Raw genomic sequence first — 15,778 nt, 5'->3', positions numbered from 1 at the left:
CTGCTGCCTTAAGATAGTATTTGTTGTGAATTGGTGATAAGACTGAATTCAATTAAATTGATAAACAACTGCTATGGTGTGCTGTATCTCATTACTGAACATTCAAAAGGATGTAATAAACTATTTCAAAGGTAGAAGACTTGTAGATTTTTCTAGTCTTTGATGTCCTGGAGTCTGGAGACTATTTGCATATTCATTATGAAAATTATTAGTCATTCTAGGGTTGCATGAAATTAACATCTTAAACATAACCAACAAGAAAAGCACGTACAGAGCGATTACTTGTTATTTAGCCTTTATTAAATAATAATAACATTAAAAAAAGAAATTCTTCTGTACAAAGTCTACAAACAACAGTTTGAGTTTTCTGGCCAGTGCCGTCGGTGTGTCATAATGTACTGTGTTTGTGTCAGTCAGTTGTGCATAAGTCAATATGTGTGCCTGTGTGTAGCCTTCAAAGACAGAAGAGGTAATACTATCTGGGTGTTCAGAGGGAAATGAAGCAAAGCCAAGCGGGAGACAGAACAGGTTAACCTTGCACATGTACTCACTGCTCACTCATTGATGTTTTGGTTGCACTGTGTGTAAGAGAAGAGTCAGAGTGAGACATCAGTAGGGAAAGAGAAAGAGTCAGAGATCAAAAAAGATAGAAAGCTCCAAGGCACTTGGAAAACAGTCCAAATTAATGGAGAGAAATTTCATCTCTTTCTTTTGTTTCCTTATTCTCTCTCTCTCTTTTTTTGGCAATCATTTAGCAAATTCTGATGATGTGTTTACTCTCAGTGTGCATTTTATGGCTACATTAATGCATGCCTATGACAGTCGAGAGACGAAAGAGGAAATCGAAGACAGAGAACAAATGGGCTCCAGGCAAAGATGCAACTCGTTTCTCTCCTTTACTTCCACTTTTCTGACAAGTGTGACCCAAATCCCATCGGATTCACAGGGAACAGAGACTCAGAAGGACTTGACAAAATCTGATCATCTAGCAGAGTGAAACGTGAACATAGAAAAAGTGAAAAACAGGCAGAGGTCTGTGTCTGATTCTGAAGATGACGTCACTCCTCACCACCAGCCTAGTGTTTGTTTTGTTATTTCTACAGAGGACCAGGTTTTAATAGATAGAATGTGAATAACATGCCCTGTTTTCTGATATATTTTTTAACTTTCATGGCTTCTCATTTTGTGTTGCTTTAGAAATCCCTAAAAATGTCCATTCAGTGATTTTAATACAGTAAGAGAAAAAATAGTATTCACATTTAGGACAATACATTGGACATTAGTCCAATGTATTTTGTGGATTTGAAGGGTTTTGGAACAGGGTGTTTCTTATTTTTAGTCATCTGGTCATAAAATACTTTTACTTCTAATTAGCAGATCAGCGCTAACAGCAGAGCTAATCTTTCTTTTAGCGCCTTAGTGTTTTTGCTAACTTTGAAAATGTTAAGCGCACTTAGTTTCCCCTAAATTATTTTTTCAGATAAATTCTAAAGTGCTAATGTACTTGCCTTTTTTTTTTTTTACTTTAAGCTTAACATCTGTGTTGACGTTTTGGGTATTGACTGTTGAGAACTCTTCAAGTGGTTAGACATTTATATGTTCATGCTCTTATTTTGAAGTGTTTGAAGACTGTTTACGCGAGGAGTTCAAGGCATTTCCTCGCCTCACGTTTCCCGCCCATCTTTTGTTGCGGTGAAGCAAATAATGATTATTCTGTACCCAGAACGCCTGATCATTCTGTACCTGTAGAACTGGCAAACAATTTAAAATCTGCTGACTGAGGACAGAAATGGACAATTAGGCAAAATCAGCACAGAATTAGCCATTCTCATCAATTATAAAACTGAAACAAACTGTTTGAAAGAATCACTTCCTGAAGTTAAACCATACATGTGGGTGTGAAATAACAAATCTGACCCTACTTAGGGCGATATACTATCTGTTGCAACACATGTTGGGCATCAACATAAGTTTAATTTGCACTTTAGCATTAGCTTCTGCTAATGTTGGTATAGCATCTTAGCTGAACTAATGCTTATGATTAGCGCTTTATGAAAATCAGTCAATACTAACCTCGGAAACTCAGACTAGCTGCACTGTATTCTTCTATCCTTCATGATTTGCACAAACTTTTTAAAACATTATAAATGACATATTACAGGACAGATGTGATTATTTTTTAATGTAAATATTTTTGAACTATGTGAAACATTAAAGGCACCTCATCTGAATTTTCTGTCACCAGCTCAACAGCACAAGGCCACAAGAAAAACTGTAACATTTTCATTTAGCTCTGGTTTTGTATGTGCTCTTCTTAATAAAACTGTAAAATGAGTCTGAAAAGTTATTATGCTTATGTGTTTAAGTCTAATTTTTCCTACTGAATAAAGTCTTGACCTATTTAAATTTTTTTTTCTTCTGACAAGTAAACATAATCATTGCCATATGTTACTTTCTTTTTGACCTCCTCTGGGTCTTTTGTTGAGCTATCATTTGTCAGGTATCAGAACTGAAATAAATTGTATGATATGCAACATGGGAACCAAAATACTAGACACTAAACTTAAATGGATAAGTTTAGAGTTTGATTCTTTAGTTTACGATATATACGTGATTTGTGTGTTTTTTAAGTGGGATTGTGTGGAGTAATAGTGGAGTTTTATTTGCATTAGAAAGCAGTCAGCGTAATCTTAGTTTGGAGAATCAGAGATGAATTTTCAAAGGAAAGCTAAGTTAACTAAACTTCCACTCAAAAAGGAAATTGTCCATATATGAAACAACTAAAGCCAAAAAACAATCAAGCACTTTTTCAACAGTTTGAACCAACAGTTATTTGCATATAAAATAATTTTGCCTTTTTTTTTTTTTATTTTCTCAATCACGACATGTTCAATAATGGTTAATGGGCACACAATATTACAATTGCATTGAAAATATTACAATTACCCAGATAAACAAACAAAATCCACTTCCATTGATAAACCATGGTTAATCTGTATATTCGTCTTTGTACCTTTGTGTTTTTAGGAATTATTATGATTAATGGCATTATCTAATGTGATTTGCGTATTATTCAGTGAAGTTTTCAGTGAAAACTTTGTATTGCATTTTATGTTTCCTTATAAAATCTAGCCGATTATGACCCAAGATCACATTAAAATAACTGATTTGAGCCGGTGACAATATTTTTGTAGTTAAGTAGCTACATTTCCTTACAATAGACTAAGATTAGATTGAAGAAATACACTTTTAAACAACTAGTGGTAGAAATTGATGCACAGCTGGTAGAAAATGTGTGCTTGTATCATTTTGTACCCCAAAAAAAGTCACTTACAAAATGACTAATACTGCAAGAATAGAAAATAGAAAATAAAAAGGGAGTGAAATAAACAAAGTGAATTTTGCTGAGGGGTTAAGTTCTCATTTGGAATCATTACAGTATTTTTTGATTTACGCAAAACAATCAAATATGTTTTAGTAAATATTTCAAGTTATTTAGGTACAACACGTTGACATTGGGAAACTGCAATAATAACATGATGTTACTGGAAAAAAAAAAGTGATTTCTTTTTGGTTCTCCAAACTGAGATTCCTGCTGCAGGTAAGATACTCACAGCTCAGACCTACTCTGCATAACGTCAAACAAACCAAACTCCACCTTTAAAGTTGAGGTGTGGGCCTGAGGATTACGTAAAGTCCTGAAAACAGAGGAGCGTAGATGTTTGCGTGTGTGTGTAGAGGTGAGTGTGTGTCTCATTTGAAGCATCAGTCTCTCCAGCAGCACTGGCCCTCCGTAATGGCTGTCCTCCAATACAGCGTATACTGTAATTTGCTTAAGGCTCGATTGTGTGTCTAAAGAAGTCAACGGTATGCTTCCCAATCCTCACCTTCAGTCATCTTTCTGCATTTTTTCCCCTAAACAGGCTTCTTAGGATTGAGAGCGATACTACAACATCAAGTCGATTCATCACTCCCAGTCCACCCAGCCTCATTTAACACTTGTTCAGACCCACTGAGCACATACACAGCTCTTTGGCAATCCATAGGTTGCAATAAAATAATTACTGACATTTTGTTTACACAGTGTCTGTCCATCATTTGGGCATCTTACAGTCTGAAAAGCAAAAAAATATAGATATATATATACCAAAAAACCAAAACTCTAGAATACTGAATCTAAAGCACAACTCCATAACAGCATGTTAGATTTTTTTTTGATAAAACTCTGATTTTCTGTCTTGAGTATAACTTTTCCCTACTCTTAGACTGATAATCTGTAATGGGAAATGTAAAATAGAAAAAGGACTAAAGTAACAGCTAAGATCATGGAGTTCAACAAAACCCTAAAAAAAAGGTCTAAAAATGGCATAAAAAGCTCTACAGGGTTGCTATGAACTGAAGCTTGCTTTTTCTTAACCTTTTTTTTCATCCAAGTGGACACAAGTCTAAAACAGAACAAAAACAGTCACCATTACTTCTCTATGCCACTGGTTTCACAAAGCGCAGACCGAAGGCGGACAAAGGAGCTAGCGGGCGCTGCATGGCAGGCTTATTGACGTTTAAAACTCACAGAACTCATACCAGAAACTTTCAGAAACAAAACGAAAGGGAAAGAAAATATTTGCCTCCTTTTCCTTTTTCACTGGAAAAAAAAAGTCTAGATTCTTTTACGTCATTTCCTTTTTAAGCTATTTAGAATGGTAGGCATTCACTTGATATGTGTTGATTTGAGTCAAAAGTACCCAGATTAAAATGGACCACTGGAGGAGAAGTCTTCACAAGCAATCGGATGCAAAGACAGATTTTTTCACCCCATCTTCTTTTGGAAGATGAGGAAAAACATCTAAAGTTCTGTGAAGTACCGTTCAGAAATTCTTAACTAGGACACCCCAGACTGTGCTGCCATTTGACGTCTAAATGTCCAGATTGTCATGGGTGCTGAAGTCCACTTCATTCCAGTGGTTGGTGGGCTGTATTTTATGGTACTTCAGTCATTTATATTCTTTTATTTCATTCCTTCATTCAATCATTCATTCACAGGCTTTTAGAATCGAGCAGGTTTCTCCTGCAGGCAGAGGAGAAAAGGGACTCAGTTGCTTAAGGGAATCAGGGATCAGACGTTCCTTCGTTTATGACCCCCCACCGCCAGCACATAGAGAGTTCAGTGTTACCCCCGTTTGACATCAGAGCAAAGGAGTAGCAAGATTTCAGGCAGGGACGAGGGTTGAAATTTCAGATGGTGCTTCTTTTTCATGTCTATGTCCAAATAAGAAGGAAGGAAAATCTTCAGGGGATGTCCGTCATTCCTCATGCCTCCGAGCAGCACCTCTGCTGGTTTATCTTCACTTTGTGCTTGATCCCGTCATACAGCTCAAAGTTGTAGTTCTCCAGCGTTGTGGAGGATCGCGAGGACAGCCCGCTGTACGAGCACGTGCAGTACAGGAGCAGGCCGGCGCAAACGGCTCCCAGCAGGACGCCCAGCGAGCTCATCACGATGATGGTGAGGAGGATGGGGTCCAGCGTGTACAGCCAGGCGTTGTCCTTGTCCTTTTCCGACACCAGCGTCACGGAGGATGGGTCCATGTCGGAGGACGGGGTGGAGAAGGAGGACGGCCAGCCGGAGAAGACAAAATCTGGAGAAAACACAAGAAATTTAGGAAAAAAGACTTTTACACGTGATAAAAATCTAGAGGCTAAAGTTTCTGTCCATCTTGGACGTTTTGCAACAAATGTTCAATTTTGGTCTGGGCTTTCACTAGGCCATTCTAACGCATGGATGTGGTTTGATCTAAAGTAGGGTTGGCAAATTCTTGTCCTTAAAGGGGACCTGTTATGCTTCCTTGAACAGGTTAAGATAGGTCAACATCTTCCATTGTACACAAGCAAAACCAGCTGATCCAACGTTGAAGCTCAGCTTGGGTTGCCAGGTGACGGGCTGGGCTTGACTGGGGTTGCTAGGTGATAGGCGGTGCTTGCTGATTTGTGACGTTACATTCCGAAGTTTTTTTAAAATGGCTCATTTTCCAGGCACCAAAAAACATTAACTTATTATTAACTTATTGCCTAAGACCAGCTGAGTGTTTTTTTAATAAGTGCTCTGGCTGTTTGAAGTACAAAAACGTGTAAAATGTGACTTGTGTGTAATATGTCCCCTTTAATAACCTATCCTGCATTTTGCTTAAACACCCCTGAATTAAACAAATTAGACAAATGGTTCACAACCAGGCCTCTGTAGAACTTAATGACATACTGAGAGGGTAATTCAGTGATCGCCTTTGCTGTGTTGGAAAGGAGACAGTTAATGTAGGAGTTGGACGCCTCTAATCTTTTCAAGTCAAAGAGCTGCTTCTGCCCCTTAACTTACAAGATAAAATGTCTTGAACCGCAAAAAAGATTGCATGTATTAATATGTGCGACATGATCTGTTGTAATTTAAAAGCTAATGAAATTAAACTAAAATATGTATTTATATTTAGAAGAAATTAACCAAATTTTTACCGAGGGAAAAAAATGTAAATGGTAGCCTACATAAAAACATAAATCACAACCTCAAAATTACTTTTGCAAGTCTCATACCATTGCTGCCATTTTGTTGTAGATTTTCTACATATACGTATATTGCATAAAAACATTTAGAACTGATAAACCCACCTTTTTTATTGTCTGAATAATTAAAAGTTTTTGCTATTACAAAAATGCAATGTTTTGCATTCTACATCTGAAAATGTAGAATTCAGACGTGTTAAGGCTTTTCAATGTCTAAACTGCTTTTACTGGTTCAGAACGATGCCTGTTTATCTATGTGGTAAAACAGTGAGGCAAATGTATCCTTTTTAGCACTTTATGAGAAGCCCACACAGAAAAAGGCTCCAGACAGACAGTAAACACATTTTAGAAGACAAACTACAAGTATTCTCTTGTAAATGTCTAGGGGCTGGAAAAAGCAAAAAAAAAAATAAAAAATAAAATTCTGTAGACTGTGATTGCTACAGTCATGTTTTTCTGTGTGCACAGGAGTGAGCTGTCTGTTGTGCTTTATGGGTCATTGAAACATGAAAAACAAAGGCAAAAAAAGAGACTACATCCAAAGAAAAAAAAAAAAAAAGAGAAAAAAACGCTTGAATGTTCGCCAACATTCTTCTTCCTTCTGTGCAAACTCTGTCAGACTGCTGCCACAGGCTTATTTCTTGTAGAACTGCATGTATAAAGAAGAGCTACAGGCATGCCTCTGCTAACAGTATTTCCATTAAAGTGTGTGGGTGAGACAAGACTGTGTAGCCTCTGGCTGCCGGAGGGGAGGACCTTACCTCCATTGGAGTGCTGCTTGTGATTGAAAGCAGGATCGTTTCCGAAATCTTTAGGCTTCTGATCTGTAGGAGAGACGGAAAGAAAAGCTGCATTAATCTCCTCTGTCCACTCGCTTACTCCAGAGTTTAGATCATGTTGTGATAACATCAGTCCATCTCTGATGCTGTCAGCACACAGCAGCTGCATTTGTAGATGGAAATCGCTCGGTACAATGGCCTCGATCTTGTTTAAAGTTTTCTAAAGAGAACAAACAACAAATCTCACACAGAAACCTTTTGCAGTGTCTGTGTTCAGTCTGTCGAGGGAAAGATATAAAGCTGTACTCTTCAGCCAGGCTCCCCACCAGTTTCATAGGAATTCATAAGAATCAGTGTTTTTTTTTACAATTATTTTTGTTTGGTTATAAATGAAAAAAAGTTGGGAGATTGAAAGAGTGTGAAGATAGGGAGGAGAAAGACGGATAAAGACACACAAAACTTTTTATTTTTATAGAAAAATATTACTTTTATTACTTTCACATTCACCACAACCATTTTTCTTTTACATACCAAGCCAGAGAAATTCAACAAGCTAAAATACCATGTTTAAACTGTTGAGTGCAAGGCTTTGAAGGCTTTGTTATAGGCTCAGTTCTTGTTCAGTTCGATTTGAGAATAAAAAATAAAAATGGAGTAATATCTGTGGAGCTGATAATCATTTATTAGGAACCAAAAGCACTTTATAACCAGAAACTGTAATAGATATTCAGAAGATAGGAGGTGAAAACGTAATTTAGGGTGTGCAGGAAAAAAAAAAGAAGATATGGAGCCTCATTTCCTCTGTTAGATAAGGTCATTCATCCATGAGACAAGTTTGGCATCTTCAATTTTATAGATTCAATAAACTCCAAGCTTCAAGTTCTCCTTTAACTGTAAATAACAGCGAGATTAAAACTTTTAAAGGACACCTGCTGTAAAATTTGAGGTTTCTATTATAAAAAGTTAACATGGATATACAGATTCTGAAGAAAAAGAAGAAACAAACCCTGTATTAACAAAGATGTACCTTTGCATATTCAGAGTATGAGCACTTTCTGTGTCATGCATCAATATTTCATATCAGCAAAGTCCAACACAAATCAACAACAATTTATTTTCTTTCTCACAAGAATAACAGCAAAATGTGCAAATAAACATTGTTTTTAACTAATGACTGTGTTTTACTTGTATCAAGAGTCAAAAATGATCTCCAATATAGAAACTAGTGAAAAGTTTACATAATCTCATGGGGGCAATACATTTCATTATCTGGAGTTTGAACAGACATAGATGTATGTCTTCATATTTTTTTTTTACTAAACCTAGTAATGTTCTAACTGTCAAGAATGGTGACGACAACATCATGCTGTGGGCCTGGTTCACAGATTTTAAAACTGGTGCATAGCACAAACTGGCTGGAAAATACAAGACGGAGAAATGTTTTCAAATTCTCCAGTAAACATAAATACGGAGACAATATAAAACAAATCAGAATTACAAGCAAAATTGGTTATGAACTGTATAAGCAGAAAACTTGAAACCCCAATAAAAAGTGAAGACCATTCCAGGATTTAAACCATGGAATGGTCTAAATCCAGGATTTACAAAGCTTATGTGGTCAAGTATAAGATGGGAGTTTAGGTATATTGCGTCATGAGAAAATAGTTATTAAAATAAATGATTAAAAGCCTAAAATTACCATGACAACCATGCACATGAGTTAGTGTAAACTTCTGACAAAAAGTAAATATAGATGTCTGAGTTGAAAAGAACAAACAGTTTAGAAAAGAAATGAAGCTGCAAAATGTAACCAGTAATTAAAACAACAGGAAGGATCACTTATGCTCCAGTGAGGCAGAAAGTTTTTTTTACAGGTAATATGACTCTGCTGTCGCTGAAGACAGGATCAGACCTCTGAACAACTGAGATATTTAATTTTTTTTCTTTAAATATGAGCTTAAACTGGACACCTTTTCAATATCCAACCAAAATTTGGGATTATTGTACCACTGGAACACTGAACTGTCTTTTAGTCTCCAGCTAATAAAAATATATTTCTAGAACAACCCAATAACCAAAACACCAGTCTCACTGTCAACAATAAAACCGGTTTTACATCACCTGACCAAAGAAATAAAAGCTTCTACTTCAAAATTAGCACCTTCAGACTGGTCTGAAATTTACAACGCAAAAACAAGGAGGTGGAAGCATCAGGCTGTGGGATTTTTTCACTGTCTATGCTATTGGTGCATTTCACAGAGAGGAGGAAAAAAATAAAGATCTACCTCAGTTACTTCAACTTTGTTCTTTTGCAATTATTTGTTCCAACAAGGGAAAAAAAGCATTACATCAAGAAAAGCCAGTAATACCTTGATTATTTCAGTAACTAAAACATTATTTATGCAAGTTAGAAACCTTTATGATGTCTTCCTGCAATCTGTTTTTGCTGTAAAAGTTCTGACTTGTAAATATATAAAAGTGCCCCTTCGCAGCAGTCTCTGAGCTCCAAACTTCGGTTGTCTTTGATCAAATAAAACCACCGTGGGCCTCAACAAAACATCAAATCACTTACGGGGAGATGGCAAAAACAAAGTAAGGGTAAGAGGAGCTTGGACAGTCTTTAGATGACCATTGAACAATGTTTAATGATGCTGGCTTAAAGCCTCCAGGCTAAAATTCTGAGAAGAATTATCACATGGATCTGAAGAGGGATTAAAACTCCCTCTAGACCCATTTTTCTCCTCTCTTCAATTAGTAAAGCGAGGAATAAAAAAAGAGGCCTTTTTTCATTCAGGCAGAGATGGGGATGGCTCTTTGCCACTTTTGGTTGTACAGGAGCCCGAGGACCTGTTAGAGTGCTCACACTGATAATATTTCTTCAGGGAAAAAAAAAAAGAAGAAAAGAGATGAAAAAAATATGGATGCCTTGGAGGATAAAAATGCTTACTGCAGGGTTTTATGAACGCAATCGCCTCCATTAACTAATTAGGAATATTAAATGGCTTCAAAGTAGTCCATGATGGAGGGAAGTGAGGCTGATTTAAAAGCTCCCGGTGAAATGTTTTCCAAATCTTTTAAAAAGTTTGATAGACCGAGGACGAATGAAAACAGAAAAGTGCATGAGTAGCACAGCATAAATACGGTCATATATCATTCCTCGGTTTGAATTCGGACTCACATTGATTGGATTATGGCACCGGGCTGCTGGAATGAGTCATCTAATGTGTAAATCATGCACAAGTTGATTGGAATTGAAGAAAGAGGAGCTGGGGAAGGCACAGAATGGATATGCAAGCACAAAATAACTGAAATACTTGTTGACCGAAGCACAAAACTGCATTCTGTGAGCTGCAGTGTGATGAAATAAGTCAATGCAGAGAACTATTCCATAAAATAATGATTTAACTGACTTTATGGGAGCTCAGTGGAAATCTGCATAATTACCTCACACTGGTGCATATTGGTTCATTTGGTTTGCATGCAGTGCCTTGCAAAAGTATTAGTACCCCTTTAGATTTTTCACATGTTGTGATGCTATAGCCGCAAACATTAACATTATGTGACGGACTGATTAGTAATGTAAGGTACTAACCACCTAACTCAAAACACATAAAACAATTATTAAAAAAACATCTATTTGGCTAAAATCGCCAAATGGAAAAAAAATTGTAACCTCTGCTGATATAATGTATCCTGACGCTGCCACCACCTGTCATTAATCTGGGTATGGTGTGTTTATGGTGATGTGAATTAAGTTTTACATAATTTTCTGCTTCAATCAAACCGTTTTTTTATGTGTCATCTATCCAGAGACTCTTTCTCCCATGTGTTGTGTCCTCAACATGCCTTGAAATAAACTGCAACAATGTTTTTTTTCTTCTCTCAGCTCTTTCATAAAAGCAAGATTTATGGAGTATATCACTAATGGTTGTCCTCTCAACCGATTCCCCCACCTGATGAGCGGACCTCGATGCATTATAGTCGACGTAAATCACACAGAATCACAGTTTACTAATAAGGTGACTCGTGAAGGCATTTGGTTGCACTAATAGTTACTAGATTAAAGGAGGCTGAATTTTAATTTCTTGTTTCCATTTGACAATCAATTGTTATTTTGTGTTGACTATCATAAACTTCCATATTAAAGTTTGTGATTATAAAGTGACAGAATGTCAAAAAGTCAAGGGATATGAATACTTTTTGTATCATGCCTGCCTTTGTCATTCTGTCGGTTTTCCCAAAAGACTTCTTTCATTTGCTCTTGTGTTTGAAACAACCTGCCCTCCATCTTCAATCCAATCCCCCAACCTGCCGTCCCGTTAGCCTCTCTCTCTCAGAGTAAAAAGAAAAGTCTATCTTTAGAAAGTATGGACAGCTATTTTTTTTGTCCTCCCTTCTTTCATCTCCTTCCATCTCGGGGAGCATTCTTAGGAGGAAAAAGGGGGCTCACTTAATGGGCCATTCTCCTCGGAGAGATTCTGCTCCCCTCCATCACTGCCTCTCATTTACTCTCTTGTGTTTTCTTTTTTTTTACTGGGAGGATTTGCAGAAAAGAAAGGGAGAAGATATTGAAACCGGGAGGTCTTGATTCAAGAAAGGATGGGGGGATTTAGACATGAACAAAGTGATGTAGGTGTGTAGCAGAAGAGACAAGATGGCGGGATACTGATTTGAAGTACAGACATTTTAAGAAGCAAATTAAACTACTATTGTGTTGATTTGCTTCATTTTGTATTAGAGTTTAAATTGAACACTTGGATCCAGATGGCTTCAACTGTAAGCAGTGACATGAAATAATAAATAAAAATCAACAAAAATATTCTCTCAGATCTGCTGTAAAATATTATGCAGCCCTAAATAAAACATGCGGTGTGTATAAAATGGGTTTAAGTGTAGAACATAATCACAGCAAAATTTACAAATGACCCACAGCTTGCAAAATTGAAAGAAAAGTGCTCAATCTCAACATTGTAAATAAAGTTTAACAACTTATCAGGAAAAACGGCTAAAACCTTTTGAGTAATATTTATCTCAAAATGCATTTAAAGTGTAAGAGTATGCAGTAAAATATGTAAATCCATACACAGTTAGGCACTCTAAAATAAATATAAATTTAAACACTAGATCTAAAAAATGTACACATCCCGATTAAAACGGTAATTTGTACAAACAAAAACAATAAATCATTTTTAATTTCTCCCACCTTAACTGTGAGATATATGTCAGAGGCTTCTTCAAATTCGCTGTAATCCAGACTGCTACAGGAGATCTTCCCTGCCCAAAGCATCACCATTTACTCTAACTATTTGAAGAGTTTCGAAGTAATATGAGTTATCACAACATTTAATATCCCTGTGGGATCAATGGAGTTTTTGAATTTGAACTGAAAATCCTGGTCAATTAAACTGAAAAACAAACAAATGCATCAGGTGGAACATGTAAAAAATGGTTACCTGGTTGCTAAGTATGAATACTTTGTAGAATCAACTTATGATCAACAGTTCAGCTTTATAAGATTTTTCAAATTGCATCCCTTGGATAAATTGATTTTTTGCGGGAAGGATGAAGTAATGTAAAAGATTTAAAGCTTTAACTTTTTGTCCACTGCAGATATGTTAATTTTTCAGTTGAATTGTGAAGGATTTATCTGACTTATACTTCACAAAACTCCTCACATTTTAACAGTGTACACTTTTGAGATCTGCTATATCCATACATGTACATGTAAACAATAAAAAAAAGATTGTATATATAAACATTCTCCAAACCTTTATTAAAAGGAATTTGTCCAAATTACTTTAATCTGAGAGAAAAAGGCAGGTTGGTGACAATCTTTAAATATTAAGAAACTTCTCTCACGGATGAACAAACGTATATAAATACAAGCATAACTGCTCAACTTTTATTTCTATATCAAACCAACTCTATTAAAGCTTCTGTTGATATCTTTGCTCATGTGATTGGTTGCCTTTAAACACTTAGTTGCTGCACAACACAATTAAACCAAAAGCTTCTTCAGTACAATGTTGATATAAGCATTAATAAAAGAAATTTGTTTTTAAAAAGGACACTCAAGCTAAACAAATAAGAGTTATTTTCATCACAGCATGTTTGGTCTCATTTCTTGACTTAAAGCAGACCTGGAAACTGTGGTGAGTATGCATCCAAAGTGAAAATTCCATTCCACAAAAGTGAATGAAAGTTTGTTGCATGTAGTTGCACAGAACCCAGAATGAAAGCATTCCTTTTGAATTCAGAGTTTTTTTCATTCAGTCAATCAAATGTAAGACTGACATCGAGTTTTAGTTTGAAACATTAACCAACAGGCAGAAGATCCAGGCAACATTCGGCAATCATCCACATTTTGATTTGACACTGAAGCACAATCTCAAACTATGGTGGGAAGGAGGTGAAAGTTTTAAAACACATTTTTATCAAAGGCATATCCAAGGTTTGATGAACAAAAAACACCCAAAGTAACATGTGAGGTTTGAAAAGTTTTTAAGACTGTCCGTGCATTTATCACTTTTCATTTTTATTGCGGGATTCATCTCCTTAACCCTCTGCTTATGTCACACCAATACTCTCGTCTTTTTCTGTCCTTTGCCCTTCTCTGACAAATAAACTTTCCTCATTAAGACTCTAAGAAGTGCTGAAACAAAATTCATCCTCCAAACTTGTGGGTGAACCTCTGAGAAAAGAGGAACACTGACATTGCCAATTGCATATCCATGCAGTCTTTCCAACAATTTGTTAGGTGATCGATGTAAGTTTGCTTATGCTTAATTGAAGATCCAATTAATCTCTAGTCTGATTTACACTTAACACTATGAAGAACATCAAAAATCATTATGCTGAAACTGTAGAACTGTGAGCTGAAGCTTCTCCATCTTCAAGGACAGGACTTCCTTGTCAGGCACCAACCCAGAGGTGTACACCGATCCATTATCGATAAGAAGAGCTGAAGCACTTCCACCATTGCTGAACAGAGCTGTTGTTGCTGAGTTCCTTGTTCTTTGAAGAAAAGGATCAGACTGCTTTAGCTCTTCATTTGACCATATTGTCCTATTGAAACCATATGACTCACTAGAGTCCAGTCATTTCAGCAGCGGGAGCTGTAGCTGTCGTCTTTTTCCAGCGTTATGATGAGTTTGGGTTCCAGGCTGGAATCCGTTCCCGGGTAAAGGTGGTTTTGGTTGGAGCTGCAGAACATGTTACAGCTGGGGGTTTGACTCTGGCAGTAGCTCTCTGGATCTTGTTGATAGGCTGGTTGGTTGTTGTGGTACATCACTGAATGGTGGTGGTGATGATGGTGGTGGTGGCCACTGTTGGACTTCCTGCTCATCCAGTGGCGGCGTTGGCAGCAGAGAATCAGAACCACAGTCAGACCTATCAACAGCAGGAAGGCGCTGCCTCCCATCAACACATAGTACCAGTAGGCAGGGATCGGATGCACCTTCACTGCGTCTACAGTGGGCCTCATCCCAGATATGGCACCCCCTGGAGGGCAGGAGGAAACATTACTGATTGGCTCAGTGGAGGAGTGAGGCAGGCATGCAGACTGCATTGAAGAGTTTAAAGCTGGAGATTGTCTGTTTATCTGGACATGGCAGATCTGACAAGCTTTTAATTTCTCTGCATGCTTACAGCTGGATGCATCTTCTGTAATGCAGTATCAATATTATATGATATGTAGCTCTGGAAAAGCTGAATATTATTTCCATAAATCCAGCATAGGCACACATCATTCTGCTTAAAAGGACTGATCACCTGAATCCAACAGCAATCTAAAAGCGCATGCCAAGATGCAGAGAAAGCTCTGATTTAACTAAATATTGATTTCTGAGCTCTTGTAATGTTTAAATATCAATGCGTTGTTTTGTTTAAACATGATTTGTTTTGTTACTTTATTCTTTGGAAATGCTACCTTCTTGTCTCCTTGAGCAATTTATGTTTATTTGCAAAAAAAAAAAGAAAAAGAAAAATCAATCGCTGTATTTTTATTTGGGAGACATGCCACTAGTTTACAGAACAAATCATTTCATTTTACTTAAGCATAAATTTTGAAACCTCAAACAAAAGCAATACCACTACAACAACAAAAAATCTATTTAAAAATTAAATATGTCTAGACTTCCTTGTGGTCTGAAGTTCATAAAATTTTAATGTTAGATAAACCTACTAAGAATAGGCATAGATGTTCTTTCCTTAGAATGATTAGAATCATAGTATTACACAACAAATATAATATAGTATAACATAATATAATATATTTTTTACTAAATTATTGAGGAAACAAAATAGAACTAGAGAATAATGAAAATGGTACAGTGCATTAGTTTATTATCATTTTATGTTGTTTTTATAAAATAACAAAATGTTACAAAATTAAGTAAAGCAAAATTGAAAATAACATAAAGCAGAGCTAATTAAACATAAATTCCCAAGAGTAC

The 15,778-nt window shown here is 36.5% G+C and overlaps 1 protein-coding gene and 1 long non-coding RNA gene across 4 annotated transcripts in view; one reads left to right on the top strand and one right to left on the bottom strand.

The window, feature by feature from the left end:
* Positions 1-278: 278 nt before the first annotated feature.
* LOC114148041 (neuropilin-2-like) overlaps positions 279-15,778 on the bottom strand; it is a 119,793-nt gene continuing 104,293 nt past the window's right edge. For 2 of the 3 annotated variants that reach the window (XM_028022956.1, XM_028022958.1), the window contains exon 17: positions 8,642-14,825. In XM_028022956.1, the coding sequence (XP_027878757.1) occupies positions 14,428-14,825 (398 nt within the window). In that variant the 3' untranslated portion in view covers positions 8,642-14,427. Of the gene's footprint in view, positions 5,634-7,307; positions 7,371-8,641; positions 14,826-15,778 lie in introns of those variants that run through there. The other variant, XM_028022957.1, reaches the window with a different exon arrangement.
* LOC114148042 (uncharacterized) lies at positions 7,801-10,265 on the top strand. The gene is made up of 2 exons (XR_003596185.1): positions 7,801-9,199; positions 9,230-10,265. It is a non-coding gene; the product is annotated as an uncharacterized LOC114148042 (long non-coding RNA).

This window comes from Xiphophorus couchianus, chromosome 7, assembly GCF_001444195.1.
Source record: "Xiphophorus couchianus chromosome 7, X_couchianus-1.0, whole genome shotgun sequence".
NCBI lineage: Eukaryota > Metazoa > Chordata > Actinopteri > Cyprinodontiformes > Poeciliidae > Xiphophorus > Xiphophorus couchianus.
The sequence above is the reverse complement of the archived record's forward strand: the minus strand, read 5'-3'. Positions and strand labels throughout refer to the sequence as shown.